The 27,811-nt window shown below is 32.8% G+C and overlaps 1 protein-coding gene across 1 annotated transcript; it reads right to left on the minus strand.

Annotated features, from left to right (window-relative positions):
- Window positions 1-9,404: 9,404 nt before the first annotated feature.
- On the minus strand, window positions 9,405-13,808 carry LOC114287157 (zinc finger CCCH domain-containing protein 14). Its single transcript, XM_082867396.1, has 3 exons — window positions 13,709-13,808; window positions 12,300-13,028; window positions 9,405-10,085 (listed from the first exon to the last, which is right to left on the minus strand). Exons 2-3 carry the CDS (start codon window positions 13,011-13,013, stop codon window positions 9,765-9,767), a joined length of 1,035 nt encoding a protein of 344 aa, XP_082723522.1. The 5' UTR covers window positions 13,014-13,028; window positions 13,709-13,808; the 3' UTR covers window positions 9,405-9,764.
- Window positions 13,809-27,811: the final 14,003 nt, after the last annotated feature.

Genomic DNA, 27,811 nt, shown 5'->3' on the forward strand with positions numbered 1-27,811 from the left:
GTGTGAAGGAAGGAAAATAGGAGAAGAAGTCAGTTGACGACGTGAGTTTGATATTTTAGTGAGAGACACGTGGCAACAGTAGAGTAAAGGGACAGAAAGTTGGGACACAAAATGGGGACAGAGGATCCGAATCCTCATTTAATATTCTACCTATTTTCTACCGCAAATAAAAGCCTTCTCCACATGAGTTGACATTTCAAAGGAATATGGTGACGTGAACATAAAACACCAAGAATGCCTCCTCCTGAATTCACCAAACAAACGATGGTTGCGTGACCAAAAACAACAGCCGTTGGGTGATCCACCCCCACGTGGTCATATCACATTCCTTCTCATACCCCCACCGACATGTTTGGAACTAGGGATAACCCGTGCCTGAAGGCATTGTAAACAATTTTTTCTTGATACCACACGTGCTACAAAATTCAATTATAATAAATCAATTCAAAATGATAATATCACTCTAATTTAAAACTTCACATAGAAAGAGGAACAAAATATATAAAGAAAATCTTTTATTTCAAATCTTTTATTTCCTAATGAATTTATCATGAATGTAAGCTTCCCACCTCATTCACATAATTGGGGTGGTGCCTTCAAGAGTTTCCACCTCATTTTCTAGCATATTTTCAAAATCATCCATGTTTAAGGAATAGTTCAAATCAGTCTACTAAAACATCAAATATCAATAGAAATAGTTCAAATCCTCCTAACTACTTATAAATAAATGAAATAAAACTAACCCAAGTTACTTTGAAGACTAACCTTATCGTTGATATCAGAATATCATAGATGATATAACAAACCGAAGCTACTTTCACAACCAGTTGTGTTGGAATGTCAGAGGTCCTGAGAAGAGAAATGAAATCAAAAACAAATCATGAAAATAGTGCATTAAAATACGTTGGTCTTTCTTAATCAAGAAACATAAAATTCATAACCATGATCAAATTGCGAGGGAAGGGGGACTAAAGTCAAGTATATAAAAATTAAGAGGCAATAATACTATAACATCCTCTTTCAATCCACTAATAAATTATTCTTTTTCAATGTAACTCTAACATCCTGCATAATAGACACTAAATTTACACAAAAATCCATGTCAAGCATTTGTGACTTCCATCAAAATATGCAAGGATACTAAATTAAATTGCTGCACTTAAATTTAGTGAATTTTCAAGGGTACTTTACGGTCCACACTCAATAACCATCCATAAAGTCCAATATTTTACATTGATAAGAGACTTTACAAAAATATTAAAAATCCATTAAAATACATATCAGTAGGAAGCTTTACAAAAGTGGTTAACATCAAGAATACAAAAGTGGTTAACATCAAGCTTTACAAAAGTGCTTTACAAAAGTACTTTTTGTCAACTTTACAAAATGTATGCCATATAATGTCTACAAAAACTTGGACGCCTTTAGAAAAAGTACTTGGACGCCTCTAAAGCGCTTGGACGCCTTCAAACTTGTTCTCCATCATATTTTGAAATGTCCATGTATCAACTTCTATGTACTTTTTCCAGTGAGGAGCATGCACAACAATTTCATATTTAAAAAACAATAACATTAGCATATTGAAACAATACGAAAATTAGATATTGAAACAATATGGACTAAGGATACCTTATTACAATTCCATCGGAGTAATGTACTCTTATTTATCCTCTTGAGCTCCATAGCTTTTTCAACCAAATCCTACAAAAGTTTGACTTGATCATAATTTAAACAAAATTTTAATTAAAATACACTTTCAATTTATTTCCTTCTTTCATCATTTATATTCTTTTTTAAACTTTAGTTACTTCCCTCTTCTATTTGGAAAATTTTATATATCTTTGTAAAAGATCCTTTATAATTTTTTCTAGTGTATTGTTTTTTAAGGATGCATAATTTGGTTTGGAAATTAGTAATATTACGGATTAAAAGCACCATGCCCATCTTCACAAACTTTACAGTAAAAAAAAATTACACATAAATTATGCATGCTTCAAAATATCACATTCCCCCGTGATTTTCTTTACACATGCTCCAAAACAAACTTGAAAAGAACCATACCACTTGTGTATTTTTTATTCCCTTTCTTGAGTAGTTTTCCTTTCCTTTTCCTTTAAGCTTCTCCTTGTCCTTTGCCTTTCAAAAAATAAGCAAAAATTATTAAAAAAAAAATATGAGAAACAAATAAATTTGATTAGTGGACTTACCCCATGAACACAGAGGACATTGCAGTCCTATTCATTATGGAGCATAACACTGACATTTCTGTTTCGAGGAAACTGAACCTGTGTATATATAGAAATGTATTTGAAAGGTAAAAGAAAAATTATATTAAGGAATGTAGATTAAATAAAAAATGAGTATAAAGATCTAATGTTACTGTTTCCTCTAACATATCATCCACCTGTAAAGAATAATACAAAATCATTTGATTATGAAAAAAATTATAAATAATAAGTAAGAAATTAAGCCTCAATTTATAAACTATAAACTAAACATACGAATGTTGTCCATGATTTGAATTAAAATGAACTCCAAAGTTGTTAAAGAGGTTGAAGCACTACAGACCTGCAATGAAGAAATAACTCATTTAATAGTGCTATAAATAGATTGAGTTTAAATAACAATAGGCTGTACAATGACTATTTGATTACTTAATTGTGCCATGAGTTAAGTACAATCAAATAAAAGGAAACCCAATTCTAATTTTTAACAATCAAATAAAAACAAAAGATACATTACTTTTCATGTTAAAAAATGAAACCCAATTCACACATTTATCAAAATCACCCAAATCATTTATCAGGACACTAATCATATTTGAAACACTTAATTCTCATTTATGGCATACGTTACTTTATATTTGAAAGTTTATTTAGCAAAGTTGAGAGCTCCATCCACTAAACAGCAAGTTCTAGACGGTAGAGGATAACTAATATACCATGAATAAAATATCTCATTCAAAGAATTAATAAAAAAAATCACATAGATATGTAGAGGGCAAACTAAGAACCTACCAATCATTTTCCGCTACCAAATTTTACTAAAATTAAACAATTTATCAAAATGAGTCATGTTTCCAACGGAAACTATCAATAAAACACATCACTCACTTAGTACTTTGCTTCCAAGAATCTATTTATTAAAATTAACAAATAACAAAATATTTGCACATCAACACAGTTTTAAAATAATAATTTGACTCCATACATTAATAAAAATAATGAATCAGTCTAATATGAGGACATTTTCAAGTATTGGTAAAACAATTTGACTCCAAACAACATGAAAAGAAAATTTCATTTTTCTTACAAATTAATAAATCCTAAAATTTTTAGATATGCCACATTACCCCAACCTAGCAAATGGTGCAAATAAGTAGAAGTATATGTAGTAGTAAAGTCAACAAATATATACTTCTGCACCTAAAGTGGATAACTAGATAGAAAAGCAAACAAAAAATATATCATAAAGTCAAATAATTTCATCAAAAGTAATTCATCCACCGGGTGGTCAACCGCTAAAACGTCTCCAAGATATAACTAAGCTAACCTTTTTTTGACAAAAGATAGATATGATAAAGAAATATTATGAGAATTGAATTATTGACATTAAAAGATTTTTTAATTTTTGGGAGAAAAAAAAAAGAAGGAAAAGATTTTTTTTAAAAAAATGTGATTGAAGAGTAAGTACTTGGCTCAAAAGATTGGTATTACTTAATTTATTTTTCTCTTCTATAAATTGGTTTTGCTTCCTCTTTTATCCCTAATATTCATACCATTTGCCATTCAATTTAAAAAAAGTTATGATGCATTGCTTTAGGCATTGATAAATTGCAAATATTGTCTTGCTCAATACCAATTTAATTCAAACTATATGCCATTCAATATCTTGTACGAGAAACTAAACAGCAACAATTTAATTCTTTTAAACTGTGCTTGGATCATGAATTTGAATATGGATTTGAAAAAGAAAATAAAAATGAAAAGGAAGAAAAAAATTTAAATTATATTACATTTATATTTTACTCACGTTTTTTCTTTCATCTTTCCAAATCTCTACCTAAAATCATGATTCAATACCCTTAACAGATTCATACAAAAGAACTATTGTAATGAACTTTAGATTACATTTTCATTACCCTTAATAGATCTACATAGATTACATTTTCTTAAACAAAACCAAGAAAATATAGAGTAGGGATGAGGTTGCCAATTAAAATTTTATTAAATTCTAAGCATATGAAAACAAACAAACAAATAGGAAAACGTGATTGATTGGTTATCCCCAAAGATATCTTAAATCCCCAAAGATATCTTATATTTACCATAGGAAAATGTCTTAACCATGAACAACAATAAATAAAGTCACTCCCTAAAGATATATTATCTTTACCATAGGTATTAATGGCACTTCCAAATACAATCCAACTCAAATCAAAATTGAGTGAATTCCTGTAACAAAGCTAATTAATTCTAGAACTTGACACATTTCAATCAAGCATCTTCTGAAAGCTAATTGAGATCCAACTCGCGTTATCTAAGACCTAGAACACACCAACAGGATTGGACTGTATGATATGCTTCAACAATAGGATTTCAGTTTGAGGTGGTTACTGATTTTACATATGAAACAGGAAAAACTAAAAGTGGAGAAAGTAGAAGAATTATCCCTCTACTAAAAAATATACAAAATATAGACCTAAATTATACATATCCCTCTACTAAGAAAGTAGATGATAATGTTGGACCCAAAAAATCAATCTCTACCTTTCTTTGACCCATTTACAAATGGATATGGTCATGGCTGTACAAAGAAATTACATACTACATTTAAGTAAATAAAAAAAAAAACCACACACACAAAGGCAGCTCTATCAAGGCTTTAATGGTCTTCAAAAAAAATGTTACTATTTGTCAATAAAAAAACGGAGTGTTAAATGAATCAATGTAGAATTAAATTGGGGGAAAAAAATAAAATTAATGTGAGCCTACCAAATTTTTAGGCAATGAGAACACAAAAATGTAAGCAAATACCAACGACAATGTTTGGATGCAAAAGATTCTTAAGAAGTTTCACTTTTTTCTCAAGCTCTCTAATGTGAGCCTATTAAGCAAATTGAAAGCAATGTTTCAGATACGAATGAACAAAAGTTAGGTTTGCGGATGAAAGCAAATTGAATAATCCATTGCCATTTTCAAAAGTTAGGTTTGTGGATGAAAAACATTAAGATGTGAATCGCTTATAGAATAAGAGGAGAGAGAGGAGGGGCCAATCCACTTGATTGTGCCATAGCAACCTAAAAAGTAATCAAAATCACACCACACCCATCAACATACTGCAGTTAAATAAAAAAAAAAAGAAAAATAAAATATTCCCCCAAAATGAGAGCAAAATAAGAAAGCAAAATAAGGAAAAAAGAAAAAATAAACATGAGAGCAAAATACGATTAAAATAAAGAAAACATTTAATATAGTAAGTTTCTTAATCATTATCCATCTTTTATGAGATGCAAAGCAAGTTCACCTTGATTTATCAGTAACTTGATTACCAACAAAAATAGAAAAGAAACAAAAGGAATATTAAACTTACATTCAGAACTACAGGTTTAATGTTGAATGCCTTGTCAAAAGACTCTTTTTTCCAAGCTGAAAACTTACTATATCACAAATAATTTTAAGAATTAATTAAAATAAACGTTCAAAAATTCTTTGATACACATCCCCTTAAAAAATGTGTACCATGCACCATAATTCTAATGATTTGTGGTCTTACTTAAGAATTATGTGGCATTTAGTTATCAGATTATGTGATGATCAAATTTATGATGAACTTGGTTATTAGACTTTTTGTAGTGTTTATGGTTATAACCCATGGTGGTTTTGGTTATAAAATTTTGTGATGTTTAATTATAAATTTAAGTGGCCTTAGTTATGAGGATTTATGATATTTTTTAAGATTATGTACTACTGTGATTAAAACTTTGAATGCATGTCGTTAAAAAGCTTTCGGGGTGTATATAGTGGCACTTCCAACGAGCATTTATTTATGATTGAACTGGAACAAATTTAATATGACTTATTGGGTCATTCTATCAAACACGTGTAATGATCGTAATTGATTTGAGTCTAGTAAAACTCACACCAAAAAAAAAAAAAAAAAAACATGATTGGTTCAACAATCCTATAAATTTTGAAAAAAATAATTAAAGCCAAAACAGTGCATTGATAGTTATAGTTGTGCGCCTATATATATTCTCCAAAATCAAAATAAATAAAACTTATTGGGTCATTCTACCAAACACTTGCAATACATGACTTATTGGGTCATTCTATCAAACACATGTGATGATCGTATAAACAATCGACTAGGCAATATCACTAATTGATTTGAGACCAGTAAAACTCAAACCAAAAAAAAAAAACACGATTGGTAAGATTGGTTTATAGATGTTCACAATCATGATTGGTAAGATTGGTTTATAGATATTCACAATCATGTTCCAAAGCCTCCTTATTATATAGATGTTCACAATCATGTTCTAGAGCTATTGATACAATCTGATTGTTCCTAATCAGAAACACATATACAATCATGTTCCCAATCATGTTCCAGAGCTATTGATACAATCTAATTGTTCCAGAGCTATTGATACAATCATATTCCAGAGCAATTAAATCTAAATTTTCTAGAGCTATTAAATCTGATTTTTCCAAAGCTATTGATACAATCATGTTCACAAAAAAAGACTGTTAACAGATTGGTAAGATTGGTTTAGGGGATGGAAAAAAACAAACCTAAGAAGATAACAAATAAGATTGGTTTGCTCACATGAATAGTATTTCTACCAGATTCTTCCATTCGTTTAGATTCTTCAAGGGGGATTGGCGCTGCCACTGTTGATGAAGATTGGGATGGCGGAGAGAGGAAGGGAGGAAGAGAGAAGGAGAGTAATAGGGTTCGGGGTTGGGTCTCTTGCAAGGGTTGGGCTCCGATAGCGAATTGAAGAAGAGCAAGGGAATGGGCTCCAATGGAGGTAGAGAGAGAGCGAGAGAGAGAGAGGGTGTGGGTTCAAAATTTGAAATCAGAAAGAGAAGAGAGGAGTACATGAGAGAGAGAGAGAGAGAGGGGTGTGTGTGTTAAAAAACAGAGCCATCAGATTACATTTTGGACCATTAGATCTTGTGATTGAATAGGACAAATGAGAGACATTTTCAGCCCTTGGATTGAATCAATCTAACGGTTTACATTTTGACAAAGAGACAAAAGTCCCATCAGGATTCAAAAACTATCCTTCCTTATTATATAGATGGTTAAGTCTGGGTGGTGACGGTTGATTTGTGGATTGACTTGGACTCATTGGCATGTATGTGATTAAAGAAAATTTAACCCGTAATTGCCTATAGTGCGGGTTGCAATTTGTACGAATAGAGTTCGCGGATGTACGGACTGTTGTCGGCAGTTTATGAATTGAACTTTTTTATTTAAAAATTTAATTTTGGAGCTTTTTTTTTCATTTTATAAATATTTATTTTGGGTCCTTTTTCTTCCATTTTTTAAAATGCTCAAACATTAATAATTAATGAATTAAAACTTATAAAATTAAAAATACAACAAAATCAATTCCTAACACAAATAAGTAATTCAAAATCCTAAACTTAAAATCAAATCATAAACTAACACAAGTATATCTTTTAAAATCCTAAACTAGATCATCAATCTCATTCACTATCTACTACCCAACAATACAATTAAAGTAAAATCATTTAATATCTTAAACTTAATTAAAAGTAATTTTTCATTAACTTTTACATTCATCTAAAATGCAATAATAAAATAACAAAAAAAAAATAAAAAATAAAAAAGTTTAAGTGTGGGCGAGTTCTTGCAGGTGCAGGTTAAACCTGCAACCCGTCTACAACCTGCAATCATACCATATTCTGAATTGCATCTGCCCGCATTGTGTCTGCCAAACTATCTATTTGTATGCAAATCGGTTCGGATTAGTGGGTTGTGCGATTCGAATAACTCTATACTCAGCCCTACTATATATATTAATAAACGAGAAAAATAATATATAAATTTATTTTTTATACTCAATGATATGTAAATTATATAATCGATTAATAATTAGAGAAAATAAGAGAGAGTGTTATTTTAACTATCTAAATTAATTATCACGGCAATAAACTTAAAAATTAAATCTAATTTTTACTCTTAAATAATAATATTCAATATACAATTAATATTACCAGACTTTGAAGAGATCATGTACACAATCTCTACGATATCAACTACTACAGGGGTCACATTTGGGAACAATTGTAAAAAGTTAGTAGTGTTTGGGAAGTGAATTTTTATGTAGGTTTTTTTAATTGTAGGATATTATTGGAGAAAAAAAATTTTGTATTTGAAAAGACAGTTAGATTTTTTTGTGATTGGATGTAGGGGTGTGCGCGGTGCGGGTCGGTGCGGTTTGAGAGAAAAATAGAAACCGTATGGCGGGTGGCGAATTGATAAAAGTGCCACTAGAATTTGCCATTTTTCTTATCAAAAACTGGCGGTTCGGTTAGCAAATAATGGCAGATTTGCCTTGGCGGTTCGGGCGGATTGGCGGTTTATAAAAAATATAATTTAAATTACAAAACTTAAATCAAAGAGTAAAAAAAAGACGAGAGATACCGTGATGTTAAGCATCTTTAAAAGTGAATTGGAATCCAACTTTATTTTAGATTACTGACATCTTGAATTCCCCTCGAGCAGTAATGTAATACTATATTCTAAGGTATAGAACAACAAGCAAACTTAAGTAAAAAAGAATTTTTAGAATCTTATAAAACATGATTTAATAGCGGTGCGGGTCGGTACGGTTTGGAAGAAAAATAGAAACCGGCGGATTAATAAAAGTGTCACTAAAATTTGCCATTTTTCTTACCAAAAATCGGCGGTTCGATTGGCAAATAATAACGAATTTGCCTTGGCGGTGCGGTTCGGTGCGGTTTTGGCGGTTTCGGCGGTATTATGCACACTCCTAATTGGATGTGATGTTTATCAGAGAAAAAGTAAAATGATTATGGGGTTAGATGTGATATTTTGTTTGGATGCATTTTTTTTAGTTTTGCAAAAAGTTTATCTTTTTGTGAAAAAAATCAAAAAAAAACCCCAAGTCCCAAACTTCCCAAACACCACTAATTTTGGCTTTTAAACTTTTTTTAACCAAAAAAATCAGCTTTTTTACTCAAAAACAACCTAACTTTTTACTAAAAAAAACTATCAAAAATGTCAAAAATTCAAAAAATTAACTTTTAACCAACTTCTCAAAACACAACACACGCTCAATCTCCATCATTCAAGCGCCACCATCTACGTTCATCAATTCTATGCTCAGATAGAGGCAGAGAGAGTTTAGATCATGAAATTGTAACCCCATGAATATATCATCATATTACACACGGTGAGTTTGGTTGTTTGGTTGGTCATTTGCTAATGCCCAACCACATGTTTGTTAATCAAAATTAAAAAAATGAAAAAAAAAATGAAATCCAACAACTTACAAGAGAATACATTTCCTCTGCACTCTAATTTTTTTTTTCCTCTCCTCAATTCTAACATTTTCCACACCTTCCAAAAATTATTTTCTCAAAAAATATCATTAACATATTTAATTTCTCATTTTTATTTTATTTACTAATACTATTCAGATTATTTTTTTATGAGAGGGGCTCGGATTATGTACATCGCAACATAACCTAGGCCATCATATCTCAACCAGTATGGTCATTGATTCGGTGTGGACCCAAGAGCCTTTCCTGCTGTGTGAGAGAATGGCGAAAGTGGCAACGGTGGCCGTAAGGGCAGCTGTCACCGGAGAGAAGCATGCGACAGACCTCAGTTTTGTATCGTGGATGCCTGATCACCGGACGGAGCTCCGTGATGCCATGTGCGAATTGGCAGTTGTCGCCGTAAGGACACTTTCCAGTCTCTTGCCACTTGTTGCAGAGCTCCGTCTTGAACATCCCTTGATTATACACCTCGAACTCCAACGCCTCCTCCTCTCTCTTCCCCCCAGGCACATACACTCTTTGCTGGTCCACACCACACGTTAACAAATCCAAATTATAAAAAAAAAAAAAAAAAAACAGTAAATAACATTGTTTTGATACTTGTATGATTTTAATCATTGTAATTTTAATTGACTTAATTTAATCTTAAATCTATAATTTTATCTCAATTTAGATCTCGTTTGGGAACAGATTTTTTTAGTAATTTTTTAATTTTTTGGCTAAAATATAATGTAAAAAAAAACTAGTATATTTGGATGACTTTTTAATTTTTTACGAAAAGATGTGCAAAAAGTAGAGAGAAAATGAAATATTTGAATTTTTTGTATAAGTTGTTGGCTTTTTGACTTTTTTAGTAACTTTTTAAATTTTTGACTAAATTAGTCGCTTCCCAAACAAGGCCTTAGTCTAATTAACTATAGTTGTTAGTTTTTTTTTTTTAATTTATAATTTTATCTCAATTTTATCTAATTAATTATAATTGTTAGCGGTTTTTTTTTGTTTTTTGTTTTTTTAGAATGTGTTCTGAGGCAACAAATGGCATGCTTTTACAAATAAAATTATAAACTTATTTAATTTAGGAGAAAAGTTAGGGATTATAAAATCTTTTTCATAAAAATGATCATAAAAAATTTATGATCCTTAAATTACCTTGATTAGTGTGTGGTGTTGTATTCTAAGGGTTGTTTTGAGAAGTTGGTAAAAAGTTGGCTTTTGGCTTTATACCAAGTTTTTTGACTTTTTTGGAAGTGATTTAGGAAGTTTGTAAAAAGCTGACTTTTTACTTTTTAATTTAATATTTATTTATAGTGTCAAATCAAATTAAAATGACCAAAATATCTTTACCCAACATAAGAGATTTATGTTTTTATTTTTTTTTATAGGCCTTAATTTGTAATTTTAAGACTGCGTTTTTGGCACTTCCCAAATGGATTTTGTTGCGTTTTTGGCAGCCACGTTTTTGGACATTTTGTCCAAAAACGTGACTTTTTACTATGTTCCCAAAATGGCACTAAGTGTAATCCAAGGGTCACAAAGCTTTCATGATTATTTTCATAAAAGATTTTTCATGATACCTAACATTGCTAATAATTTAGTGAGTTAATGGTAGTTCAAAAAAGAGAAATGTTTGAGGCTCTCTATCATGAAAATGATTATGAAAGATTCTCCACCGTTAGATTATACATACAAAAAGACACAACACACTAATTAAAGGATGAAAACTCTTCATGAAACATTTCATGATTTTTTTTTCATGATCTTTAGTATTATTCCTTTTTTGAGGATTCCATGACTTCGAATTTAATTTTGGTCTTTGATGTGAGTGTGGAGTCCACTTATGTATGTGTGGACTTCACATTACGAGTGGTTAGAATGAAAATGAGAATTGCAAGGGTTAGGGCCGGCCTTGAGATTTAGAGGGCCGGCCCTGAGATTTAGAGGGCCTAAGACGAATTTCGGAAATGGAGCCCCTTTTATATTGAAAAATAATTATGGATAAAACGATAAGTTACAATTTTTTTATTTGTTTATAACCACAAAAAAATTTACTTGCGCATATAATCATTAAAATTATAAACAAAACAATTTAATAAAACAAAATTAGGACAAAAAAATTAGGAAAAAATTATTCAATTAAAACTGATATAGACTTAGGTAAAAAAATTCAAGCAAAATTATTTATTCCACTAAAATTTAATAGATAAAGAAGGTTTAAAAAAAATTAGGGCCCATATTTTGTATGTATTGTTATTCTTGGGCCCAAACACTTTTTTTTTTAATATATATTTTCATTTTAATAAATATGGACCAAACTACATTTATAAATAAATATGGACTAAACCATACATGGACCCAATAAAATATTTTGGGACCCTTTAAATTGATCCTTAAAAAAAAAATATTGAGCCTATAACATTTTACTAAATTTGAGACCTTATTTTTTTGCCAAAATTTTAAGACCTAAGGCACAAGCCTTACTCGCCTTAAGCCAGGGCCGACCTTGGCAAGGGTCATTAATGTGTGAGGGTTTCTACCATAATTGTTAAAAAAAATTTAGTGAGTTGATTTTAACAAACTCGTGATAACTTTTCTTTAAAAATTTTAATCAACCTTATTAATTGAATTAAATTGACATAAAATTAAAAATTAAAAGTCAAAATCGACAAAAATGAGCAGTAACGTGGAAACAATGCAAAGTTTGAAACAGAAGGAAAAAGAACGATTGGAATGACTCACAGATCCATTCAGGATTGGGCTCTTGACTTGATTGCTTCGACTGGGACCTCCATTGCTTCCACCACCACGTTGAGTCATCTTCAGGTAACCTCTCGAACGAACCGAAATGCTCTTCGGCAACACAACTCTCTCTGTACTCCTTCGTTCGATTCGGTTGTGTTCGATCACGCTCGTCGGACTGATATTTGAAATTTCTTCGGAAACACGATTGTCACGAACGGTGCCTCCGCCTCCAACACTCAGACAATTGAAGTCGTTGACGAAGGAGAGAGGTGGATGAGATGAGGAGAGAAGGCAGTTCTGGATTGTGGCCTGAGACAGGAGGCTTAAGCGATTCACCAAATCTGTATTGGCGACTCGGAGATTGTCGTTCTCTTCACGAAGAGCGTCGACTTCTTTGAGCGATTCTTGGAGGTGAGCGAGGCACATTGTGTAGCGATTGTAGAGTTGCTGGTACTCTAGAATGAAGCGAGCTTGATGGAGGCGGTTCTCGGTGGTGAATGAGCTGGTGGTGTCGTCGTCGAAGGAGCAATCGGAAGGCGAAATGGAGAGAGATTTCGAATTCGGAGGGAACATTGAAGGATAGAATGAGGTGAAATCAATTGAGTCGGACTGGTTTTCAGATGGAGAGAGATGCGGATTGCGAGAGAGGTGAGGTGACGACTCTGTGGAGTTGTTGTGAGTGTTGTCACCGCCATGGACCTCTTTCTGCATTTTACTGATATGTGGCTGAATAAGAAAAGATGAAATTAACCAGTAGTTATAAAACGCAAGATCAGTTTAGTTCTAGAATTGCAATCTCAAAACATGAAGGTAAATTTGCAATGAACAACAACGTGAATGATTTTCACAAATTCTCTCTAGACACATTCCTATATATGGATATATATATATATATACATGCACATGTGAAGTTGCAGAGATTTTTAAACATAGAAAATTCTTCGAGATCAATTCAAAAGCAGATATCAGAGTCAAGAATCTGCAATGACCAACAACGTGAAAGATTTTCACAAATTCTCTGTTTCTCTCTCTCTCTACCTCTATATACATATACATATACATGCACATGCGAAGTTGCAGAGATTTCTAGGCATAGAAAATGCTTCGCGATCAATTCAAAAGCAGATTTCAGACTCAAGAATTTACTCAAGAATTTGAGAATTTTTGCAAAACAATCAATTAAATGAAGCAAGAACACAACGATTTCATCCAAGCAAACATCAAAATATAAACGCAATAAACGAATCTTCATTGATCAACAAACATCCATTGAATTTTCCAAGAACAAACTCATCAAATCACAAGTTCACTCAAGTACTGTAAACAATCATCTTATAGTTCAAGAAGTTAAAGCAAAATCAAAGAACTATACAATTACAGAGTAAACAGCAACAAGAAAGTAAAACCTTGTCGAGAACGAGCTCCGCAGTCCGCACCGAGAGAGAGAGAGAGAGAGAGAAGTTACCAGGTGAAGCTTAGGTGGGGATCATATAAAGACTGGGAGTTAAAATTGGGTGTGTCGCAGACCACTGTTAATAGGTGAAGCAAATTATATCATCCGTTCGATGTAAGACTTTCTTTGTTTCAACTTTTTAGATGTAAACGTGGAAGCACATCATTGGTGGAAGTTGTGTGTGAATTAGAGTTTGGAAATGTAGGTTATTGTCTATTAGTGGAGAGGAGACTTGCTTCACGCGGGGGGGACCGTGAGGTGGAATTAGTATCCTCCCCTTGCACTCCCTCCTCCAGGGCTTTCGATCTCGTTTTTAGGCTCAATTTTGATAATTTAATTAGTTTATATTTTAAAATTTATTTAGTATATTATATTTATAAAAAATTAAATTGATTAGATATCAGGGTTTTCGGTCTCATTTTTAGGCTCAATTTTGATAATTCGAATAATTTATATTTTAAAATTTATTTAGTATATTATATTTATAAAAAATTAAGTTGATCGGATATCAGAAAGTATATGTTCAGAAATTGTTTATTAAATTTTTAAAAAAAATAATTTTAGTTCGATTTTTTCGAACACATACTTTTTTATATCTGATTAATTTAATTTTTTATAAATATTATATACTGAATAAATCTTAAACTATGAATAGTTCAAATTATTAAAATTAGACCTAAAAATTGACTCAAAAATCTTACAAAGAGGGAGTAAAGGGGAGGATCTGTGCTCACCTAAGGTGTATCTGAAACCGTTATGGAGAGCGATTAACAGCCGAGTGCGTGGAATTACACGCGCGCTTCAATTGGGTCGGGCTTACTACCAGTTCATCTGTTCAACCTGTGGAGCATACAATTCATGGATCCCATCATTTGAATAGTTCATTTTATAATATTATTTATATATATTGTTCACAAAAAAAATTAATTAATTTAATAATCATGTGTTTGTCTTATACAAAAGATTGTCTCTTCTTAAAATTATGCTTCTTATTCAAATTTTTAAAAACAAACACGATAAAATAAATAAGTTATAATTATTATATTTATTTATTTTTATTTTTTTTTAAACAATATACACTAATGTCCTAAAAAATAATTGGTTCAATTCATCGAAATTGAACCTGTGACAAACTCCACAGGCGCAAATGACACCCTTCCTTCAGTCAAGTCAAGATCATGGAGTGAAGGCAAGCCTAACCCAATTGTAGTCTATTATAAGTTAATATTTTCTCAAGTTTAAATCTAAACTTGATTTTACTGTTTGGGTCATGAGATTCATCATGCGTCCTGTGGAGACATAATTTTTGAACGACAACACGTGGTTGAGGTGGTACCGAAGTATCAGCCGAGGTGCCACGTGTCCTAGACATGATGCCAAGATAATCTTGGCTAAGCCAAGGTTATTTGCGAGAATACCGGAATTCAGGATAAGCGGATAAGGGACAAGAGTCCCAGATTGGGAGAGGACTTCAGTTTGGATAAAGATAAGACGAGTTTATCCTAATCCTACTAGGAGTCCAAAATCAGCAGTAATCCAAAATCCATTGGAACTAGGCTTCTATTGGGATTATGTTTATGTTGGCTATAAAAGGGAAATACCCCATGGGTCTAAGGTACGCTTTTTATAGTGAGTTAAGCACTTTTGTTATCTTTGAGAGATAACTGACTTGGTTGTCGAAGTGTCCCCGGGTGGACGAACCACTGCCGGTATCTCTTCTTTCTGTGACAAGTCGTTCGGGCTTAATCTATTCTGTCGGTACTCTCCAGCTAGGTACTAGTTTGGCAGTGTGGTCAAAAATCGACTCACACACGTCCTATTTCTGTAATTCTAACCGTTTGTTTTGTGAAATTCTCCATGTATATTAGATTGATTTAATAATTATAATTTTTTTATTTTATCACACTTATCTTTAAAAATAAATAAATGATTTATTTGTCAATCCAATAATCAACCAGCTATATTCTTTGATTAAATTCTTAAAAAAATGCATGCATATAAAATTTTAAAGTGGTACAGATGGTAGAAATAATATAGCATACAAATATGAGAAGTTATATTGTACGCACCCACATGAATATCATTTGTATTTCACTTTTTAGTTTTTAGATTTATTAAAATAGACATAAAAAAAAAACCTGAATTTCAGTGATTAATAATTTATGACATTAGGTTAAAATCATATTAAAATATAATTAAAAACTATTTTTGATCATGATCAAGGTCATTATAATATGATTGTAACCAGCATTATTTTAAAACTAAATTATATACTATATTGAATCATAAACATACATATTTCATAAGATAGAAATATACATCATGAACCCACCTTATTGTGATTGTGACTGTTGTTAATGATTAACTGATTGTGTCCAACTAATAAAAGCACAAGATATCCTTACAACATATTAATTAGTCTTGTCCCCCTAAAAATAAACCTCCTATTTGTGCATAAAAATGTTGCAAACAATACACGGCATGGATTTAATTCCAAAATATTCATAGTTCTTCCTTTCACCATAACAATATAATTACATACACTTGTTGTCCACAATATTTTAACTTCAAAAAATCACTAATTTACTACCCACAAATTAAACATGGAGCAAACAAATCATTATGGGATTGGAGAGTTTGAAGATGGTTTAATTATTTTATTTTATTTTTTTTTTTTTTTTGGAGAAGGACCTCCTTGCTTATGGCTCATTTCAATCATATATTTTTTTTATTGGGTTGTCCGGAGTTTGATAAAATTGTACATCAAGCCACGTGTCTTGCGGAGTGTACTTAGATATTTTTCTCACACAAACAATCCGTATTTTGTAGCTCATTCTTCTACATAGTAGAATAATCGTGGCGCTTAACCAGTTACTAGTGAACTACATAAATCTTATCTCTTTATGTGATTGATCTTTAATTCCTTCATCTTTTTTAGCAATTTTATATTCACAAAATCCTGTTTTAAGATTTCGCAATTCCCAACACCCTTTCTCCTGTAAATAACCAGCCAAAACTGTTCATGGAGAAAAACTAGAAATAATAAAACACATATTGAGAATTCATATAGAAGATTATTAAAGAAAATAAAAGGGATAAATTATATCAGTTGTCGTTATAATATGTCTCTTGTCTCAATTTGATAATGTCTAAACTCAATTCAATTGATAACACCCATTTAGAAATTGGATTTTTAATGTCTAAACTCAATTCAATTGATAACACCCATTAAGAAATTATAGATAAAAATCAAAGGCGAAATAATTCATTAAAAAAAATTAAATTAAATATTGACCCCTAAATCATTTTGATGAGGATGAATGGATTATTTTGTTCTTTGATTCAATCTAATTTTTAAAATATCATAATTAATCAGATTAAATTGACACATGAAAAATTAAAGATAAAATTGACACAATAATTGTAGTTTTTCCAAATAGAAAGTAAAAAAGGATAAACTAAATAAGATTGCAGTGAGATGAGAGGAAGTGTACTTGGTTACATGATTGCTTGAAAAATAAGGAAAAATAATGAGATGGAAGGAGGTTGTGTTGAATTGAAGTTTTTGTTATTCCCAATCATGAAAAGTGGATTAATAATCCTTTTTCTTACTTATTTTAGGTAAACAACTAATCATATCCCTATGGTTTGCTTCTTGATCACAACTTTAACCAACTATGTGGCCCTCTTAGTCCCCCATCAAACAACCTATCTTGTTAAATAACCAACAACCACTTTTTCCTACAAATATAAATGTTCTTTTATTTTTTTTTTAATTGGGTGCATTACTCATTTTTACCATTTTTTTAAAATATTATAAAGAATAAGACAAGACAAGAGAATACATTGCATAGCAATACCATTTGAATTTGTGCGTCATACTTAGGGGTTGTCTGAAGTGTCTTAAATAAGTGTATTTTTTGTCTTTTTAAACTAAAAAATGGAGGGAAAAAATATAGATATTTGGGTTAACTTTTTGACTTTTTATGAAAAAATGTGTATTAAAAAATTGTAAAAATTAATTTATAAAGAAAAATTAAGATTAAAAATTATACAGTCGTAATTATTGACTTTTAATAAATAATATTAACTTTTTAATTTTTTAAATAACTTTTTAACTTTTAATTTTCCTAACCTTTTCAAACTTGGCCTTAATAAGAGAGCAATATGACTTATGCATATATACGCACTAGAAGGTCACACAAACACGTGATGTGTGAATAGAAATACTGTCATTTAGGGAAAAAATTGAATGTAGATGGAAGGAGGAAAAAGGAAGGAAAAAAAAACATCAAAATTTGAAATAAAAAAAAATCTGATAGTTTCATAAGGGTAATTGGAGTATGAAAAAATGTGTGCCATAACTTCAAGACATGTTATAAGTTGTGTGTTTTATATAATATAATATATAAAATATAAAATATATAGGGTAAATTTCAATTTAGTGCAAATTTTTTGAAATTCAGATCAATATGGTAAACTTTATAAACATTAATAATTAAAGCCTTAAATTTTTCCATGAATCTGAAATTATTTTTGTGAAAATAGCACTAAATTATAATTTTTCCAAATATATAAATCTTATACCCCATTTAGTGTGAACGCTATCTTACTTTTTTTTCTTTTTATTTTTTTAAACTTTCAGGAATGCCCTACAAATCTAATAATGGTCATATTTAATAATCATTAAGTAATTTTTTTTTCTTCATTTAATCAAACAGTTCAAAACTTTTAATTGTTTTCTTCATTCATCGAACTGGCCAAAAATTTAATGTAATATTGCAATACATTTGCACACACCACTAATTTGTACATATATAACTTGGTTGATTACTTTTGATTGTTTTCTTTGTGTTTAATTGATCTAAATGGGTATACTATAGGTTGCTTTGGAAAGTTAGTTAAAAGTTAATTTTTTGATTTTTTTTTTAAAAAAAATATGTAAAAAAATAAATAGATGATGTGACCCAAAATAAGTTAAAAATTGACTTTTGACTTTTAACTAAATTCCCAAATTGAGCCTATACGTGGAGGTTCAACTGATGAATATTTTATATTGGGATTTCAGTTTCTATAACATTGAAATTGAATGTGAAGTAATAATTAAATAATGTTTGCACGAATGTGGGCAATTAGAATAAATTTTATTAGAATTATGTTAGAATATTCAAATACAATATTTCATTGATCACAATATTTGATCTGATTTTGTTTTGGGTAAAATATTTCAATCACCTGAGCTGTTTCTGAGGAAAGGTAGCTATCAAAAACTCTTCTTTTTTTTTTTAATGGCAAAAACATTGGTCATCATGGTGGTATTGATAGAGATATATAAACATCAAATTTGAAAACCATATTGCATCTCTTTCTATTATATATATATATATATATATATATATATATATATATATATATATATATATATATATATTTGTGTTCGACATTCATCCCTATCTTCCTAACTACTCTACTGACCGGTCCTTGTCCAGACATTGACAAAAACTTTATTTAATGGTTAATTTCATTGATTAATAACTTTATTCTCTCATATTTCATTTCGTAAGTTTCACTATCGCAAAAATAAGTTTCACTATCGCAAAAATAATCTAAATCATTCGTGATGAAGACCAATAGTGCAAAATTTTAATTTATCCAATATCGAATGAATAGATAATCATATCATATTTTATTTTATAAAATAAATGATTTAAGTTTAAACTCATTATTGTTGTCCATTTTAAAAAATAAAATGTATTTTTTTCATATATCTAATGATATCCGATAAAACTAATTTTTTGCACAATCGCTCAACACTGCGAGATTTACGAGATGAATGATTTCAGATCATCTATGTCAGCATATAATAAGGCCCACAAAATAAAATATAAAAAGACAGAAAATAGTGGTACGGATGGAAATCATTCCCAAATGGAATGAGTTTGGAGGGTTTCTCATGCTTGGTTTGAGAATAAGCTATTTTAATAATTTTTGAATTTTTTACGAAAAAATATGTAAAAATATAAAAAGAGTAATTTGACAATTTATAATGACTTTTAACTTTTTGTCAAAAATTTCAAGTTGCCAAACAAGACCTCAATAGGATAAGAATCAAATTTGGGTTAACGATGAAAGATTTGATAGGATTTGAGTATGGCATAAGAATAATAACTTAGGCTCTCTTAAAATTTTAATTTACATGCCATTTAACTCATTTTTATTAATAATTTATTAGTTATATAATTAGAAAAATAATATTGTCATGTTTTTACATTAAAACAATGCTACTTAAAAAATTATTTAGTACAATTATACCAAAATACTTTCAAAGATTGCAAGTACAATTTTTTCATTTTGTTTTTCAATAATGCTAGAGAGTTCTAATTTTAGAACTCCAAAGAGAGTTCTAATGACGTGACAAGAGAAAAACAAAAGCAAAAATAAAGACATAAACATACACATCACATCACATGTAAATCACACTCCTTACTGTTAGAAATGGGTTTTGAAAGTTTTGGAAAAATAGAATTTTTCCTCAACTTTAGTCTAATTTTTAGGTGGGATCCATGCACCAAAGTTGGCGGGTTTAAGTGGTAACGCGTTCTATGCCGCGTTGTAATTCACGTGGTATATTTGGTTGCCAAAATCATTATCAGGTGAATGGGAAATTGAAGTCAAAGTGAGCTCCATGAAAATGAAGTTTTTGGTGAAAATTTCTTAAGATTTAAATAAAGGTTTGTCCCAGATTGGTTTGGTGGGAAGAATTTTTGTGGATTTATAAGGCATGAGTTTGTAACTTGAGAAGGTCCCCAAGGGGCACTCCAAGTTTATAGAAGGGAGAGGTTATGGACAAATTAGGCTAGATTCATTGGATCCAAAAATAAACACGCGCGCGCCGTCACCTCCCAGTCGGTGGGCTAGGCCAACAGATTTGTATCTGTTCATTCAAACCGAACAGGTAACATACCTGTTCAAATAGGTTTTGCACCTGTTTAATTCAAACCATACAGCCACGAATTTTCCTATATCATTTTGATTTTTCACTCCAATTTTCGTTCTTCTCTGCTACCATTCATCTCTGCATTTTACTGTATTAATTACATTAATTTTCTGTGAGAAAGAGTGTAATGAATTTTCTGTGAAAAAGAGTATATACACAAAGTGTATTCGTTGTGTGAATAGTGTGTAGTGCTACTACTATTCACTGTTGATCATTTTATCTTGAGAGATAGATGTCCACAATCTGAAAGCACTGTGGAGAGAATGAATCTATCTTAAGAACACAGTGTTAAACACTGGACTTGATCAGAAAATTTTGTTCAACAAATTAATTTGGTAACTAATTAATTTACTTTTCTGTTTTATTCTTTTTTTGTTTCATATTTTGATTTTGTTTTTGTATCAAAATAAAAATCTGTTTTATTTATTTTATTTTATTTTCTGGTTTGATTTTTATAATCAAACAAACTCTCTCATTTCCTTTATTTCTTCTGTATTCCGTTTGTTGTTAAGTACACAAACAAAAAAAAAAATTTTAAATACAATAAAAATTGTCCAACACTTATTATATCAGTAGAACTCTCTTTAAAGTTCTAAAATTAGAGTTTATTCTTTGTTTTTTATTGACTAGTAGAGTTTGTGTCCTATCATTTTCTGGATAAACAAACAAAAACAAGTTGGGACAAGTCAGAAGAATGACAGATAAGGCTTACCAAGTTACCACCAATCCAACATATCCCTCCAAGAAAAATTCACATTTGTGTTCCTCATCCACTATTCCTCCGCCACCAGCAACAATCATGAACTCCAAACTCAATTACATGAACAAATCTCCCAAGACAGACACCACCAATTCCTTTTGGAACTGGAAGAAGGGACCAAACAGCAATAACAGAAAGCGCGGCGAAAGGCGGTTATCGGTCACCGGATTCCTACAAGACAACGGCCGGAAAACAGAAGCAGCGGCTGTGCTAGGCCCTGGAGGCGGCGTGGGTGTCGGATGCGGTGCTGGAGTAGGGTTCGGGTTGGTTGGAGGAGTTGGGTATGGTGGTTGGCCATGGAACCATGTGAGAATGGTTTTTGGGGTTGGGATGGGTTGTGGGTTGGGAGTCGGGTTTGGGTACGGGCATGGGTTTGGATTTGGGTTTAGTTTGGATTCCTTGGAAGATTATTTCTCAGAAGGAAATTCTGATTCAAATAAGGGGATTGTGATTCAGATATAGTTTATCACTTCATTTTTGTTCTCATTCTTGGAAGCAAAATAAAATGTAACCTAAATTTTGTAGCTGATTCTTATGATATGATATCCCTATCTGTTTATTTAGTTTAATCAAATCTTCTGGTTATTGTTATTTCATTAGCTCTTTTTTTAGCAATCCATGTGGTGTCTTAGACAGATTTTTATTACTAGCTGATATGAAACAATTAAACTTACTATTTTGTGGTGACTTTTGGGAAGCAAATGAAGAAATGGCTCAACATGAATGATGTAAAATAAAATGGAATATTACTCCAGGACCCACCAAACAACCACATTTCAGCAGTGGCTTAATTTTTTAAAATAAAAATTTTAAAAAATAAAATATTTGGTGAGTTATAAGAGGTAGTGTCCGATGGTGAAAGGTGGCTATAATTTGTTGGAGCTCAATGGTGATTCATGGGAGGTAATTACAGGTTTTTGTCAGTTGATTAACAATGTTGGAGCTTACTGGTGATCTATTAGAGGTAACTACAGGTCTCTGAGAGTTAGCCAACAGTGTCGAAGGTCAGTGGTGGTGGCCGATGGCCATAGTGGGCGGTGGCTCAAATGGTGGAGGGAAAAGAAAGTGAAAATTTGTTTTAAATTAAAATGAAAATACAGTGTTTGTGTCTAAAAAAAAATAAAAATTAATTTCACTTTTTTCTAAAACAATACAACAAACAAGACTCTTTTGAAAAAAAAAAAATTTATCCAACAAACAGAGACATCATCAAATTGCAGCCCTAACCTGGATACCACACAAAGAGACACGGCCGGGGAAGCTTTGATTCTAGAATGCCGACTACATGATAGCAATAGCAACAGATATACCAAAAGAGCAAAAAGTTACTGCTGCGACATTAGCTCGTGATAACGAGCAGTCACATTCATTTCTGATTTACATGACTTCATGCAGATAAAGCAGGCAGCTGAGTAGGTGATCTTGGATTAGTTCCTTTACGTTTCAGTATACCAAGTTTGATCAACCATGTCAATGACAACAGAGCCAAAAGACAGAAGACTCTAAACAACCAACCTGTATCCAAGGAAATCACCATGACAAACAAAATGACACCATTAACGCTGTGTTTGATTGGAGAATTTGGGAAGAAATTTAGAAAAGAAAAGGGAAAATGTAGGTAAAATATATCTATATTTCACCTAATTTCACACAATTTTCCTTTTCTCTTTCCAAATCCTTTAATTAAAAGTGAACCAGACCAAAAGCAAAACTACTCAACTAGGCACACAACTTTGAAGTGCAAAGAAAGAGAGAGAGAGAGAGAGAGAGCAGGATTTTCAAGCTTATGCACCTCTGGAATTAGTCCCCATTATAGTTTAAAGTTTGAAACAGAGCCAAATACAAAAAATTCCCTCTGTGGTTGTACCCAACAGCAAGAAAGCCTCTTGTGAGTGTGAGTGCGTGTGTGTGTATGCGAGTGTGTTCATAGGAGTGGGATTCTCTACACTAATCCTTCTTACAATAATCTAGCAATACTAGTTTAAGTAGGTAATTTAAACCCAAAACACAATCAATTATCATTTAAGTAGATGATTTAAGTGTCACGACCCAAACCCGGCCCTATGGGTTTAGCACCGTAACCGGCCAGTAATCCGAGATTACCGAAGGCCTGCTTAACAGTAATACAGTAAAACAGAGTACAGGGCCTGGCAGAAGCCAATACAGTAATTAAACAATGTCCAATGAGCTGTGACAGTCTGTATGCCAAAAAGATTTTTCATGCATTCATACATACATAAACAGTACAGTCTATACAGAATTTACAGTCACACAGTACAGGGACCTAATCCCTTGATGACAGTACAGTTAGCAACTGACGGTCTATACAGTAATCCAAACAGTATGGAGACAGACGGGGGAAACAAACAAAACACCCCAAAGCCATAGCATGGCAACTCGGAACCTCACAGTGAGGCACAAAGGCTGGCTTGACAAAACTGGAGTTACCCTGACGCTCCTAGCTCCGATCTGGTGCCTGTACACCTACATATATATATGAGCAGTGAGCTAAAGCCCAGTGAATAACATAAAGCGTAAAGGGGTTTAGAATGAATGTCCTTACAGTAATGAAAACAGTTCAATTCAATCAGTATTTCAGTTGTTCAGTACAGTAAACAGTCATATGTGGTACATCCATTAGCATAACAGTAACAGTAGGTCTTAACAGACCGAACAGTAATGATGGCCATCAGTCAGTAAACAGTAGTGGTTCCACGAGGGAACCGACAGAGATCTCTGTAACAGTAACAGTAAACAGTAGGTACTAAGGATGCCACAGTACAGTTCAGAAATAAAGGACATACATTCATTCAGTAATACCAGTTCAGTAAACAGTTCAGTTCAGTATTCAAAAGATATCAGTTGAACATATCTTTACACAATTGTTACTCACAGAGTTCTGGGCTACAGTATGCTAGAGCGTGTCTCCCCAGTTGCCAACCCTACACAGTTCACAGGTTGAACACACTAAGCTACACAGTTGGGAAATATCATAACTTAATCCCTAATTTGTCTTGGTGTGTTCTACAACGATATCCTCATCTAAATGTCTTAAACTAGGCCTAAGAATGCCTAGGATGGGATGAGGATGCAACAATACACTTAGAAAACATTCGCAAAGTTTGTTGAAACTAGGAGCCTCGCTCGAGCGAGACTTTCTCCGCTCGAGCGTAAGTCCAAAATCAAAGGCTTCGCTCGAGCGAGGAATCCTTCGCTCGAGCGGTCTGCAAAACAGTAAAACTACTGGATGCTGAGATTTTGCGCGCGATGGTCGCTCGATGGTCGCTCGAGCGGAGCCCTGGACAAAGGTGCTCGCTCGAGCGGCGAACCCTTCGCTCGAGCGAGGAAGCCAAATCTGGAATTTCCAGATCTGCCTCCCAAGCTCAAACCAAGCATTCTACCACTCCAAACTCGACCTCTTGGGCCCAAATTCTGGAAAACATAACTAAATTCAATGTATAACAAGTTTCAAAGCTCAATTTATGAATTCAAGCCCCAAAGGTGAGTCATTTAAAAACCATATTCAAACCCATTTTCAAGAATATGAAGAACATGCAAACATGCATGGATTCAAACCAAATTCAACCTTCAAAGCTTGTTCAAATGGACTCATTTCTTCAAGAACATGATGAATTCATGGAGTATGACCAAAAGATGGACATGCATGTGAGGAAACATGGACTTAGAACCTCAAAACTTCAATATATGTACATGCATGTAACAATTAAGCTTCAATTCAACAACAATGAACCAATACATGATTTAGTTCTACAATGAAGCATGAATCATGCAAGAACTAGCTCAATGGCAACAATAAGAAGGTGAGTTTCCTACCTTAGTCTTGTAGTTCAAGAAGGGAGCTCAAATATGCAATCTCCTTAACAATTTCTTCAATTAGCAAGCAAACCCAAGGTGGAAGACAAGTTCTCTCACTCTCTCCCTCTCATGGTCGGCTAAGCTCAAGAGGAATGGCTGATGGAAATGTTTTGAGTCAAGTATGCAAGGCTCTAGCATCACTAGGTAGTGTGCCACTAAGGGTGGCAATATGGTAAATAAACCAAACTCTTTAATTAGCTTATTTTAATCTAGTTTAATCATGCCTAATCAGTTTTCAGATAAATATACCATAAAATTACATTAATTATGACGGTCATAAAACATCAATCGGTTTCTAATTCGGCCGCCGATAAGGCCTTCAATTAGCAGTTTAAACATATAAGCATGAACAGATAATCATACAGTCAAACAGATAGAATGCAATTTAACTAACATATACTCAATCAATTCGGTTTCCAATTTCAGTCAGTCAGTTCAGTACTTTTAATCAGTTCAATTATCAGTCAGTTATCAGTCATTATCAGTTCCGTTTAACAGTAATCGGTGATTATCGGTAATCAATCGGTCATTAATCAGTAAACAGTATGGGGGTTGTTACAGTCTCCCCTCCTTATAAAGAGTTTAGTCCTCTAAACTCGAGTTACCTTCATTCTGGAAGAAAACAGGATTCAGTGGAAACAGTTCAGGATATCGTTTGGCCATGTCATCTTCCCTTTCCCAAGTGGCATACACGCCACCATGGTTCTGCCAGTCAACTTTCACTAACGGGATCTCTTTATTCCTCAGTTTCTTGATCCGTCGGTTTACAATCTGTATAGGCCGTTCCTCGTAAGTGTAGTCATCGCTCAACACTACGTGGGTAGGCTCTATTACATGGAACGGATCCCGGAGATAATCTCTTAACATAGAAATGTGGAAAACATTATGCATGTGTTCCATTTCAGGAGGGAGCGCAACTTGATACGCCACCAGATTGATTTTCTCAATAATCTCATACGGTCCGACATATCTCGGCGCTAATTTGCCTTTGACTCCAAAACGAGTCTGGCCTTTCATCGGTGTCACTTTCACAAAAACGTGATCACCCACTTCATATTCTCTGTCCCGTCTTCTGACATTTGCATAACTTTTCTGTCTACTCTGTGCAGTTTTCAGTCTTTGCTGTATCAGTTTCACTTTTTCAGTTGTTTCATACACAATCTCGGGCCCAAGCAACGGCCCATCTCCAACTTCTGCCCAGCAAATCGGAGATCTACATTTTCTGCCATACAACGCCTCGAAAGGCGCCATACCAATACTCGAATGGTAGCTGTTGTTGTAGGCGAATTCAACTAATGGCAGATGACTTTCCCAGTCTCCCTAAAAATCAAGGACACACATTCTCAGTAAATCCTCCAGAGTTTGAATGGTCCTTTCTGATTGGCCATCTGTCTGAGGATGATAGGCACTACTCAGCCTCAATTTAGTACCCAGTGCAGTTTGTAGGCTTTGCCAAAACCTCGATGTAAACTTCGAATCTCTGTCAGAAACAATAGACACAGGCACTCCATGCAGTCTCACAATCTCATCAATATAGATAACAGCCAATTTGTCCGCGTTATAGATTGTCTTGACAGGTAAGAAGTGAGCAGATTTGGTTAGTCTATCAACAATAACCCAAATTGAATCCATACCTTTTCTGGAGCGAGGTAACCCAACGATAAAATCCATCGTGATATGCTCCCATTTCCACTCTGGTATGGGTAAGGGTTGCAATAGTCCGGCAGGTCGTTGATGTTCAGCTTTGACCTGTTGGCAATGAAGACATTTGGATACAAAATCAACAATTTCTTTCTTCATTCCCGGCCACCAGAAATTCTGTTTCAGATCTTGGTACATTTTCGTATTCCCCGGATGGGTAGACAATTTCGAATTGTGGCCTTCTTGCAGAACTCTTCTTTTCAGTTCAGTATCATTTGGTACACACAGTCTTTCTTGAAATTTCAATACATTATTCTCAAATTTGAATCCCGGTCTCGGTTTAGATTCTCTTTCTTCGATGATCTTTTTCAAGAAGTCATCCAGTTGCTGTTTCTCTTTAATCTCCTCAATCAGCGCCGGTTGAGCAGAAATAGCAGCTAAAATTCCACCTTGTTCTCGTAAAACAATTTCGATTTCAGATTTTTCAAGGTCACAAAGCAACTCTTTCTGTCCTGTAAGCAAACAGGCTAAGTTTCCAATCGATTTCCGACTCAATGCATCGGCAACGGTATTGGCTTTTCCCGGATGGTACAATATCTGTAGGTCATAGTCTTTAATCAGTTCCAGCCATCTCCGTTGTCTCATGTTCAGTTATTTCTGTGTGAAGAAATACTTTAAGCTCTTGTGGTCGGTGTATACTTCACATGTCACCCCATACAGATAGTGACGCCAAATTTTCAGTGCAAACACCACTGCAGCAAGTTCCAGGTCATGGGTCGGGT

Source organism: Camellia sinensis, chromosome 4 (genome assembly GCF_055761805.1).
Source record: "Camellia sinensis isolate YWXY chromosome 4, ASM5576180v1, whole genome shotgun sequence".
NCBI classification, from domain to species: domain Eukaryota; kingdom Viridiplantae; phylum Streptophyta; class Magnoliopsida; order Ericales; family Theaceae; genus Camellia; species Camellia sinensis.